We start from the raw sequence: 13,030 nt of genomic DNA on the forward strand, positions 1-13,030 counted from the left end.
CATGTGCCCTGGGGCATCCTGTGGCTTCAAAGACAGCAAAATGCTTAACAGGGATGTGCCTGAGTTCGGGTTTCAGACAGCCCTTTCTGAAGCCAAATGCCTGCATGACATTGTGCTATAAACTGTGACATTAAAGACCCTGAGACCCAAGGTCCTCTGTAGGAGGGACCGTGGGCAGTCATCTCTCACCCCTATGCCAACCCTCCCCGGATTAGTTGCTCACATACCAAGGAGTATGGGGTTGGGACATCAGTGGTCCTGGACACATCACCTCTATATGGACCTAGAAGATAAAGACATAAACACATAGCCCATGCCAGAGTTGAACGTCTCTGAAGCCTTTGGATGTATAGTGCAATTCAGAGCTTGGTTTAGCTCAAACAAAGAAAAGGTCCAACAAAGATGTTTGGTTTGGGACCCCTGTCTATAGCACATTATAGTTTTGGTCCAAGTATATCTCTACTATATCTCTGGCTGCAAACCTAATCCTCCTTTAAACATAGGTTGATGCCCGTGTGCACACACAGGTAAATGCAGAGAGATCTCTGGGGAAGGCAGGCAGTCAAGTGGGCAATCCTGCACGTTGGGAGCCCACACAGAGCCCAGCTGATGAATAAATAAAGGAGTGCTGCCTTCCGAAGGTGCCAATTTCTTAACCTTTGGGATCATTAACAACTCCCTTCCATTGGAAAAAAAGCCAGCAGTTCCTGCATTTTTCTGAGACACAAGCAAAGCATTTAGCACCACAAATAAGCTCATAATTTGACAGGCAAAATGCCAGGAAAAGTGAAAGCAGATTTCTCCCTCCAAGGCCCTGAATATCTTAGTGATCCTTTACTTATTTTTCAAATGCTATTTCCTTTTTGTTTGATCACAGGTTTGGGTCAAGATACTCTTCAAAATATCATGCCCTGTCCATGTGCATTTTCTTAACCTTAACGATGTTCACAGTTTCCTGCTTTGTCAGCCAAAACAAACGCAACACAGAAATGCCTACGCACGTCAAGAGCAGTCGCCGAGTAGCTCTCATTTTTAATTTACCTACAGATGGATGTACGATCCATCCATGTTTTTTTTTTTTCCTTATGTGCAAAGCCAGCATCCACAGAGTTGGCATAACAAGTATTCGAGAAGCTGTATTTGCTGTGAAAATCATCAGAAGGAATTAGCTACAGTATGTGAACAATAACTTTAGATGGCAGGGCTACAAAAAGAGCTCAGGCTGATAAAGGCCATAGGCAGGCAGCATATCCCAGTGTCCCAGTGTTCTCCTCATCTAGGGAGGTGGTTCGGGGATGAGAGTAATGTAGCATGGGACTTCATTGCCTTTCTGTGGGACTGCTGCCGCATCAGAGCAAGGTGATAGTTGCAGCATTTGCATCAAGTCACAGTAAGTGAAATTGTGACTGAGTATAGGGAAAAAAAGAAGATCACTGTGAGAGTGGTTCAGCACTGGAGCAGATGCCCAGCAAGGCTGTGGACTCTCCGTCCTTGGAGACAGCCAAAACTCAACCAGACAGGCCTGAGCAACCAGTGCTAAGTTTAAAGTTAGGCATGCTTTGAGTGGGGGGTTGGACTGGAAACCTCCAAGGGCCTGTCCAGCCTAAACTGTGCCATGATTCTATGACAGGGAAGGACGAGATGAGCCCCTCTTCTTCTTATTCCTCCCTTCCTTTCCCTTCCCTTCCCTTCCCTTCCCTTCCCTTCCCTTCCCTTCCCTTCCCTTCCCTTCCCTTCCCTTCCCTTCCCTTCCCTTCCCTTCCCTTCCCTTCCCTTCCCTTCCCTTCCCTTCCCTTCCCTTCCCTTCCCTTCCCTTCCCTTCCCTTCCCTTCCCTTCCCTTCCCTTCCCTTCCCTTCCCTTCCCTTCCCTTCCCTTCCCTTCCCTTCCCTTCCCTTCCCTTCCCTTCCCTTCCCTTCCCTTCCCTTCCCTTCCCTTCCCTTCCCTTCCCTTCCCCTACTTTTTGGATTGGCATTTGGCTGCTTTTCTGCTAGGAAGACAAGGTTTGAAGGTAATCCATCACTCTACATACACACCTGGTTTTGAGGAGAAGCTCACATCCTGGTGGAAATTTTATGCAGTTTTTTCAAAATGAAATGGCTTGTTGAAGATCATGCAGTACATTGGCAGCAGAGCATGACTGCGCCCTGATAGTCTGAGCACTAATATTTTGCAGCCAGAGGACACTCTCTTCCCCGGTCCCTCTGAGGAAAGGAAAAGAACATTTCTGTGGGCAACCTCTGTGAGGAACCTGTCACCGTGGTGAAATGCCAGTTGTGATTATACTGTGTAAACCTCCTGAAATCCATGTGTCAAGTGGCAAAAAAATTAACCTTAAAACTAACCCCTACCAATGACATTAAAGAGAGAAGAATGACATATTTAATTTTCCTTAGTACTCACCAGGGAGAGAATGGACTCCAGCCTTGTTCATTAATATTTGATAAAAACTTTATTAATTTTCTTAAATAAAGGGTTTAATGTCTGACTTACACCTACTTCTTGGATCCCAGTGGAACTCATCTTCTTTGTTACCAGCTTTTGCATTTGCTTTTGGGATCTTTTTTTTAAAAAATCTGTTTTTTCCTCCTCTTCTTCTTGACAATGAATCCTAAAGAAGTGGGCCAGACTGCAGGACAAAGACATAGCTACAGTCAGGGTAGCTGTAAGAGTGAGAACTGCATGCTGTCTGAGTTGCAAATAGACAGGGACGTGTTTCTCTTGCAGTCCACAGCAGGATGCTAAAGGGCTCAGCCCCTCCGAAGGCCCCTGAGCTGATCGTACACCCCACTCGATGCAGAGAGGTAGCTAGCAGCACCACACTGTAATTAATTCGATAACTAATCACGCCGTGATGAGATGCGTGACTGAGGTGACTGCTGCAAGAGTGCTTTACGGCGTAAATACAAACCCAAGTCCTGGTGCCATGCAGGCACAGCCACAGGAAAAGGGACCCGTTCTGCAGCGAAGCCAGTCTGCGTTATGCATCCCAGCGGGGTGACCTGGGGATCTGGCTGGGCATCCCATGGCTCCGTATGCAGACCTGGAAAGGAAGGGTGCAGGGGAACCCCCCTCCGAAGCCAAAACTTCTCACTGGCGTGAGGCTGCCTGCCCTGACCACGGCCGGGCAGAGGGTACGGCACAGCCCCCGGCTGCTCCCTTGCCCCTACCTCCAGCCTAAAGCAAGTGGCAATTAGCCGAGGAGTGTGTTAATTTGCAGCGTACGCTTAGTACTCAAAACGGCTTTTGCTTAATTTCATGACAAAACGGATTTGCTTGCTGGCCACTGCTCAGCATTTATTGATTCTGGTGCGTGAACACCCAGACCGAAAAGGGAGAGGGGCCAGCGGGGCCACCTGAAGAGGATTTGGTTGAAATGAAGGAAAGCACCTCTTGGAGGAAGTTGGGAAGAAGAGATTTGGTTTGGACCAGTGCAATTTTTGCACCGCAAAAGAATTTGTAAGGGGTTTCTTGCTGTTCTGGATTTTCTTTTTTCCCCTCCCTGAGGTTGTGAAATTTCCCAAGTTATGGAAAACACAGGTCCTTACTCAGGTTTTCAGGTCAGCAAGAAATTTGTGATCGTCTAAGATGAAATCGCTGTGACTTTTCACTGGTTTTGTTTGTGATGCACGCCACATACAGGGAATGCATCACGTGCACCTTGGAGCTGAAAGATGAAGTCCAGGGAATGGTTCTGGATTTGTCTGCATGTAACAGTGATTAATTTGGCCAAAAGCCTGTGACAAGAGCAATCACAAATTATTTCTGAAGTTGATTGTATTAGTCCATCACACAGAAAAGGGAAACTATAGGCCCACTTTTCTTTCACCGGATATGATTAATTCCCATTGATTTAATCACTGCTGGTGTGTGTGTCAGGCGGGGACAGAGCAGGGGGAGGAGGGAGGACCCAACAGCAGAAACCCAAGCATTATCTCTAATGCTAAGTTTCCTCACTGGAAGTCACTGAAAGGCCTCAGCTACAGGATAATGTTCATACACCTATTTTTTTTCTGCTGTAAACAGCAAAACGTTTTATGAACAGAGTGGGGAATATGGATAGCCAAGTCAGGACTCCGAGATTACTTCACTGCTTACGGTAAAGCGCTGCAAGTCTGGATTTGAGAGGTTGCTAGTATCATGCGGCAGGGTCTTGACAAAGCAAACAAATCTCTGCAAAAATGGAAACACCTTCCCTGTGACAGGAGTGCCGCTGCCTACACAGCTATTGGCAGTTTGCAAAGCCTGTGTAATCGGTCATGGGGATAAAGGGCAGAAATATTTCTAGATGCAGCACTTTTCTGCTGATTTCAGGATTGCCCTGCAAAGCAATACGACCATTCTCACGAATTCATGTTCCCTGTTTCTTCTTGAGAGCTATCTGCTTTCTCCAAAAAAGAACAGTGTCTGTCAAGGACACCTAATCCCTATTCCTTGCTCTCAGGGGGTTCACTCAGGTGGCAAGAAAGACCACAGCTTAGCTGAGCGAAAGTGGGCTGATGTTCTAATTTTGTTCTTCTACTTTCCTTTTGTTTTACAATCTTTTTAGGACTAGAAACTTTCTTAGGAGATGTAATTCTCCTGAAATGGAGCTTCTGTCAAAAAAGTAGGGACAAGGGAAAATCTTAAGAAGTTTGAAACTTCTTGTTTCAGCAGTCTTTAACGGAATACTGCTTCAAAAAAGCCCATCAAAACGTTTTGGTTTAACATTTTCCAAATGAAACTTTTGGACCTTCTGTTTCAAAATGGCATTTTTCATTTTAAAAGTGACTTAAACTAAAAGGAAACAAAGTTCAACAAGAGAACTAAACACCTGGAAAATGAGGTGTGTATTTCATTTTGGGTTGAACAGTTTAATCTGAATTACCCCATTGAGAAACCCAAAATAATTTGCTGTAATCAGAATGATATTTTCCTGATTTGTCAACACTGGACAAAAATAATAAAAACATCTCTTACACGCCTCGACTTTAAGCTGAACACGTGGTTGGACAAAGTGGGCATTTTTTTATTTGATTTGCAGTGACAGCAAAACCTTGAATGACAAAAGAGCTGCCTAAGGTGCTTCTAATTTCTCTGTTGAATTGGAACAGATCGGCTGCAAAAACACAGCAACAGCAAACCCAGCCCAGTACTTTTTGGTGATGTGAGAACTACAGCTGCAGATAGTAAAGCGTATAGTGAAAAAAATGAGGCTGATGGTCAGCCCTGAAACGGGCCAGCTGCAACTAAATTTCTGAGCCAAGACGTACTACCAGCTCTTGCGAACTATTATTGTCTCTCATCTAAACCCAGCCCTAAGACCTATATTTTTTTGCTAAAAAATACCATTTTACTGACCTGGCTGCCCCAAACAGCTTCCTTGGAGCTCTTACCACATCTTCCTCAGGGCTGTGGCTGCTGCCCATGTGCACTGAGCTTAGAGGCTAAAAATACCACCAGCTACAAATGCTACCACACAGCAGGAGCATTTCTTTCTCCCTACGAAATCCCTCCGGGAGGATTGTGTTACCATCCCGCCTCGGCTAGCACATGCTGTCTGGGATTAACCGGCCCGTGAAACCAATACCTGCTGGGGGCCAGTTCAAACCCAAATGTGCCCCCGGACCAGAGCCCCCCGTGAGGGCAGGTGGGAGACTTAGCTGTGTTCCCTCAGAGGGGTCAGCATCTGTTTTACTGCCCCTCTTCAGGGGTAGTCCAGGCTTGGCAAGAGGTGGCAGTCAGTGCCCCCCTCCCCAGTCCCCATCGTGACTTCCCCATCATGCTCCCTGGCATTTGAGCCTTCTTAGTTCTGTTGCCCAAACCCACCTTTCACATGAGGGTTTTCCTCCTTCAGGAAGACTTCCAAATCTTTGAGTGCATGGGAAGGGGCTTGGTGAGGCCCCTGCCAGCAGTACCTGGACAGAGCAGGGAAGGAGTGTGTAGGAAACTTAACTCTGTGTAGACGATACCATCCAGACACATTGGCTGTCACTCCTTACCCTGTAAATCCAGTGCAATCTTACCAGCATGAGTAGAGCTTCCTTTTTTATCTGTGCATGAGGTCAACATTTGGCTTAGATTCTGTCCTTGCCATTGTGTATATATATGTATATGTATAAAAATATCTATGTAGATACATAGAAATTAAATGAAATTCAGCAACTTTGAAATTAAGAACACAAATGTCACTGTAGTAGCTTGAAAAAATAAGTGACGCAAGACTTAGCCCTTTCGGGCTACCCTTTCGTGTTGCAACAGCTTCTGCAAACAGGGTGTCAGGAGGGACTGGGTGACTAAAGAAGTTTGTGACGAGGCATGGAACCCTTCACCCTTGGCTGTCTGGTTGAGGTGTGACTCCATGAAACAGTGCCTGAAGCTTGCTCCCATCAAGAGCGGTTTGTTATTTGTGTTGTTTCTGCTTCCGTTCAGTGGACAGAGACCTCTCAGAAACCACCCGACCCTTTGGTCTGTGCTGAGGCTCCCATTGGAAAAAAGGCTATGAATAGAATAGGTGAAAGATGATATTTCTTTCTTTCTCCTAGTTCAGGGCCAAGGTAGACTGGCATGGCACCAAGGGCATAGCTGCACCTCCCCTGCCCTATGCAACGAGGGCTTTGGGACCCTGGATATACTTGCAGAATGTTTTATGGGCACTATCGCGGGGCGTGTAAAAGAGCAGTTTATTACAGCAGAAGCTCTGCTGATAGCACGGTGCCCGCAGTGCATTCACAAGGGTGGCTGGATTATTAAGGGATCTAAAAAGAGCCTTTTAGAAGTGTCACTCCTACACACCGGGGTACGGCAGGAGGTGCACAGCGGAGGTCTGTGTGTCACTCACAGCAGGGATTGCCGGCACAATGGCTTCTGGTTTTGCTGCCTGTTCAGTATTATTTGTTTTATGTTGATACTGTCGATGCACTTAAAGAGATTATATATTTTTCCCATGGCATAAACAAAATGACTTGCATTTTGCAAGGAGAGTAATGGAAATGAGAAGTCAGGCTTCAAGGGGGTATGATGGTAAGGTTGACGGCAAGGAGAAATAAATCTCGCATGCTCAACTTGGTCTCAGCTGACTGCCATTTCCTTAAATAAATTAATAAAGTCAAGTCCCCATGTTCTTATGTTATGAGGAGGGGGAGAAGAGGGAATGAGCTGTGACCTCACAGCGAGCAGCATTTCTAGTAGCTGATCTCTTGCCATTAACTCAAATCCAGCTTCAAACAAGACACGAGTTTGGTGGTTCTCCTCAGGCCAATGTCAAACCTTTGCCCTCCCCTTTCCATCCCTTACTTTGAAGCAACCCAGAGCTAGACATGATCACAGAGATGGAGGATGATGTAAGAACTCCTCTGAAGCCAGCCAGGCTTTGGGAGCAGCTCTGGCCCTTCTACCCTACCCCACGTCACCTCTCCCACCCCCCGCTCAAGCGCATAGCCATGAACTAGATTGAAATGGGAAAGGGGAATCATGCTATTAATATCTCCGAATTGCTGCTCCCTGGAAGGTGCTGAGCGTTCGTTCGTCCTTTGTTCCCAGGGGACAACATACTGTATGTTACAGCCATTTGTTGTTTGGGTTTTTTTTTTCCCACCCAAATACAGAACAGTGGCAGCTGAGCTGCTGTATGAGAATAGCATTAAAATGTGTAATGCACCATAAATAAACAGAAATAGACAGCCAGGAAGCTGTGGTAATCACTGCTTTGATGTAGCATGAATTATGATGTGTGTATATATGTAAGTGAGTGTGCAGGGGGGGAAGGTGGAAGGGGGGGTGTTAAGGGCTTCATGTTTCTGGCTGTGCTTGTTTTGACTCAGCTGCTGTTGCTCTGGGAAGAGAGTGAATGCAGCCTGCCATTTCCATATCTCCACCTTCGCACTGACAGCTGCTGTCCCTTGACTCAGAGGAAAGGGATCTCGACCTCCACCGCCTGTGCCCTTGGACTCCCTCCCTCCTCCTCCTCCTTGACCCCTCTGCCCCCGTAGCAAGGCAGAAGGGGGAATCCTGGCCATGTCCCAGGGACCGGGTCACTCCTCCTGCCACCTAGGGAGGATCCTCTAACAGCCTGGGCTTCAACATCACCTTCCAAAAGTAGCAGCTTTATGTTTCTTGGGTCTGCATCAGGCTGTTTTTTTTCTTTCCCTGCTGAGTTTCCACTGCTACTGGGATAGTGAAAGCAGCAATGGACGTGTTAAGAGTGGGGAGATGAGGTTATTAACAACTCGGCGTCATGTTTCCCTCAAGGTACTGAGCATTAAAAAGGTGGCTGTTGAATCCTAGTGCTCTGAGATCAGTAAGATACCCACAGTAGGTGGAAAGAGAGGAAAGCCAGAGGAAAAAAATGTAGCACGGGCGTCTCCTTGTTGATTATCTCCTATCGGCGTCCCAGGGACTCCTTTAGCTGGCACAGCAAGCCGCTTGTTTGGAATAATCTCCTGCCCATCCCTGCTACAGCAGCAAGACAGCTTATTAAAACAGCCTGGCTTTCTTTTTGTGCTCTTTGCATTAATGTTTTACCTGGAGCCAATAGCCTCCCTCTGAAAAACTTGTTTGGTCTGAATAGCCACAAATGAGTCTAACAGTGCTTAAGTGCTGCTCGGGTTCAATGAATTCCCTGACCTTATGATAATTTAGGTGTCACAGGGCACCAATAAATGCCAAAAACTGTCTTCCAGCCTGTAACTAGCTGCATAACCACCGCAGAGCGCCGCGGCGCTCATGCTCAGCCAGCCTGCGAGGGCCATTAACGAACCGTGAGCGGCAGAGTCCCTCCGGACCCACGTCTGCTCTCGCCCTCTTGCAGCTCCTGGGCCGGAGAGAGGCCGCTGCCCTCCGCTGCATCTTATCCCACCCGCCTGGTTCAGCTCCGGGCTCTGCACTCAACCCCGGAGTGAAAACACCAACTAAAAGGTCCGTTCTTGTACAAGAAGAGCCATTTTCAGCTGGGGGCGGGCAGAGAAAGCGCAGGGCTTGGCTCTGCTGACGAGCCGTCATCGCAGACGGGGAAAAGGTTTAAGAACCCAGAACTGGGAGCACTTAAACATTTACAAATTTTTCAGTCAAGTCTGACCAGCTTAGATAGTCATAATGACCTGCTGAGAATGGGTGAAGATTTCTTGAAAAGGTGATATATTGACATAACCAAAGGGCACGCACAAACTATTCGAGTGAAGTAGTGTTTTCAGCTAGGCAATTTCAATGGGAATTTGGCACCTGGAGCATCTGGAGCTATATTTTTTCCTGTTGTTGTCACTTAACACAGTTACTTTTTATTTTAATATCATTTTTGTGAAGAAGTAAGGTTGTTTATTGAAGTCTTTCTACATATAGGGACTGCAATGCATAAAAGCAGCAGGCAGCCCTGCTATTTTTCTCCGAGGAATGAAGATGCACCTTGGTGGAGCTGAGTTAAGGCTGTAACTAATCTCTTCCCAACTCAGCAAGGAACTGAAGGATGCAGTTAACTTTATGCACAAGCTTTAAAAAGTTTGTGAAACGGGTGAAGCCTTGCTACTGCGCAGCATAGTTGCACACTAATGGATGCATTAGAAAATGCTGTCACAGCACACATATATTGCCACACATGGTAATTACTCAAATTGCAAGACAATTATCGTTCCAATACTGAAACAGCTGACTTGCACTTGCTTCACAAATGCTAGAAACACCTTCCTTATTCAGACCTAGCAGGTCTAATTCTGTCTTATGTTGTAGCTCCATTGCCCTCCAGCAACACAAAAGGCCTGAGGAGGCCAGAAATAGCCTCTGGGGAGCGATCTCCAACATAAGATGTTCATCCCGGCCCATCTGTTGGCATACCACAGGGCCTCGGTGCTCAACTGTCTCATAAACCTCTGCCCATGGCCCTTGTTGGGAAGGGGCCATGTGTTTGACATGTGCAAGCGGAGAGCACTACCGAGCAGTTACTCAAAAGCAGCTTGTGGTCCTAGGGGCTAAATGAAACTCAGTTCAGGAGACGACGATAATTCATGAAGCGCCCCTTCCCTTCTCCCTCTCCTAGCCCCAGAATACCACCTTCTCCTCCCCTGCTGCTCGCTGGCTGTCGCCCTGTAGACCCTTGTTAACCCTTCTCCCTGCCGAGAGGTGGTGTCGGAGCAGGAGGGACAGTGCAGGATGTGGCGGGGAGCCAGTCATGGTGTATTTTGGAGTTAGCGATGAGCAGAAGAGGGAAGGGAAAAGCAGGCTGGGGCACCTTCATCTCAGTGAGCAGCTCCATGGGAAGGGTGGCAGGACAAACCCCGGGAAGCCCATAGTGTGCCAGCCCCTGTTTCTGGAGACAGCACAGCAAAGTCGGATGTCTCTGCCTTCATCCTGAGGCACCAGCTCATGGTGAACGGGCAGAGGGTCTCAGACAAGAGGTGGGACTCCTTGTCTTGCAGAGCTACAACCTCTCCCTGCCTTTTGCTCAGAACAGAAACGTCCTCCTATCTAGTTTTTCAAGTTCTCTGTGGCTCCGTCCTCCAGCAGGAATGGAGCTGATGGGTCTTCCCCCCACGGGGCCACCAGGGCCCTGGGCTTTCTGACCCTGCAGAGCAGAAGGTTGCCCCACTGTCCGCCTGCCAAGAACCGATAGTTAAGAAACTGGGTACCTTCTTCTTCTCTTCCTTCATTTGGGTGTTGCTCTCAGCATAAATCACACCTCTGTTGTGCACAATATTTTCAAAACTGTTACGCTACTGCAAAAATTATATAAACATGAGAAATATCGACTGCCCTCATCTCGAGATTACCTTTCCCTCTCTGTAAAGACCAGACTTGATAAAGTAACAAGACAAAATGGCTTCTCCTAAGTCATCTCTCTTTTTTGTTAGCTTTAGAGGCTCAAACCATCCAATAAGACCATGTTGGGTTTTAACACTCTTCCTTGATCAGAGGAAAAAATAAGTGTTAAACTTCAAATTAACATAAGGGGATTCTGCAATGCAAGAGTTATTTAACAATGCAAGCCTGACTATAACAAATTATTCTGCTAATTTCTGTAAGTATGCAAAGCATACTTTCACCAGCCCAAATGTCGGTATATCCAGACCTCTGAGAGTTTATGATTTCCTTTGCATTGCAGAAGAAAAATAGATATTTTTTTTTTAATGAAAAATTATTGACACTTCAGTTCTCCCCAACTAAAGTTAATGGAAGGTTTGTCATTGTCTTAAATGAAGTCAGAATCACACCATTGCGGTCCTGTTTAGTGTCATAAAATTGTCAAGCTGCCAGTTTCCTGTTGGCTTGCTAATGGCTTTTTTTTATGATATTTAAAGCAGATAAATTATTTGTATAATGATTTATTCCACTTTGCAATTAATTGCAGTCATTGGAATATATTTTATCTTACACTGAGGTTTTATTTTGCATGCTGAGGCCATTACATTTTCATTTTTTATGGTATTTGAGAGCTTTACATTTGTCCAAAAGATGTAACCATGCCAGTGAATGACTGGATGCAAATTCAGTATTCTGCTTTCAGACGGTTTATGGCATTCAGTCAGTGTCTTTGCTGAGAGAGGTTTACATTTTAAGGCTTTGGGTTTTTTGGGGGGGGTTGTTTGTTTTGGGGTTTTGGGGGTTTTTTTTGGTAAAACTTCTGACACATTATTGCTAGGATTTCAGGTAAATCCAGTGTTATAGCACTCCATGTTTTTTGTTTATATTTGCTGGGGTTTTTTTATTTTCAAGGAATAACAAGAATGAAATGTGTATATAAAACCATGGTACATCATAAAACATATCCTATTTGCACAAAGATACCACTAGCATGAAAATATCAGTAGTTATAAATCCATCTCCAAGAAAAATAACTATATTTCTCTGCATTCAACCAGCTGTTCATTAAATGGAAAAATACTTTCTCTAAATTGTCTAAGTTTTAAGGTCATGTATCTCCTTTTAATGGCTCAGTCTTTGAAGGAGCATTCTTCCAGTTGTTAAACTAGCTCTCAACATAAAGTCTTTTCTACTGTTTATGTGCATGAGGATGAAATTTGTATTCTCACAGAGAGCTAAAACAAGACTTATAGCCTTTTTCCCCTGAAGATGTGTTCTCCCACCTTTAAGATGCTTATGCTTTTCAGTTGTGGAAGTTTGTGTGAGCCATAGAAATCACCAAAGCAGACAAAACTGCAGATTTTTGGTATCCCTCTGTCCTTTGTATTTTAGAGTCTTCATTGGGCTCCTGACCTTGACGGAAGCTTGGTCATGTTTACTGTGAATACCTGAAACTTAGACAGCTAGAAAACATGGAAAATAAGATGTGTTACTCCTTGAGTAACTGTTCATAATATATGGACAGAAATAGAGCATTACAAGGAAGGTCAGCGTGGGAGAGTTCTTCTAGAGGTCCCGTGGGATGGAGTGACTGACCTTAGTATTACGCCAATACCAATGACATTGCACTCCTGTTCAAAGGCTCCACTGTGCAAGTAGCTCTACCCCAACCTAATCAAAGACAGCTCACCTGGTACAACTGAAAGTTAAAAGTGTAGAATTTTAAGCTTTTGTTATTTGCGTCCCTTTTAAAATACCTTCACTTTCACTGAGAGCAGCCTGCCAAGAGTAAGCTTGCTTTCACTTAGCCATTGTTTGCCACCCCTTAACAAATAGCTACCTGTGGACGTTCATGAGCCTGATAACATGGTCTAAAACCCCAAGGCAAAACCAAAGCAGAGAGAGTGCAAGACAGTAAAGTGTGGACACATGACCTGGTTTGATAAAGCCTCCTAAGAGTCTGGAAGACATCTCAGAGGTGAAGCCAGATCTTTCAAGTCTCAGCCTATGCTTTCATCTTAAAAACCAATGTTCCTCTCAGTTTCCAAGAAATGTTTATCTGGGTAGCAACTTCTGCATACTCTGTTCAGGATCAGTGAAGGGATTTAACCAACAGCAGTTGGGTTGAAAAGAAACCCTCCACCAAAACAAAGTTAAATGCAACTCAGGTGTGGACTAGTTTTGATAATTCCTGTATGCCTTTCACTCTCTGGCCGATATGACTCGAAATTAATGACATGCAACAGGCCATGCCGAATTCTGTTA

At 45.5% G+C, this 13,030-nt stretch overlaps 1 protein-coding gene across 1 annotated transcript in view; it reads right to left on the reverse strand.

Moving 5' to 3' along the window:
* Positions 1-8,977, reverse strand: part of LOC142034873 (uncharacterized) — a 35,891-nt gene extending 26,914 nt beyond the window's left edge. Inside the window, exons 1-3 of the mRNA XM_075036696.1 lie at positions 8,736-8,977; positions 5,807-5,895; positions 228-283 (exon numbers count right to left, since the gene is read on the reverse strand). Of these exons, the coding sequence (XP_074892797.1) occupies positions 228-283; positions 5,807-5,895; positions 8,736-8,977 (387 nt within the window). The remainder of the gene's footprint in view (positions 1-227; positions 284-5,806; positions 5,896-8,735) is intronic.
* Positions 8,978-13,030: the final 4,053 nt, after the last annotated feature.

The sequence above is a fragment of the Buteo buteo genome, chromosome 9, assembly GCF_964188355.1.
Source record: "Buteo buteo chromosome 9, bButBut1.hap1.1, whole genome shotgun sequence".
Taxonomy (NCBI): domain Eukaryota; kingdom Metazoa; phylum Chordata; class Aves; order Accipitriformes; family Accipitridae; genus Buteo; species Buteo buteo.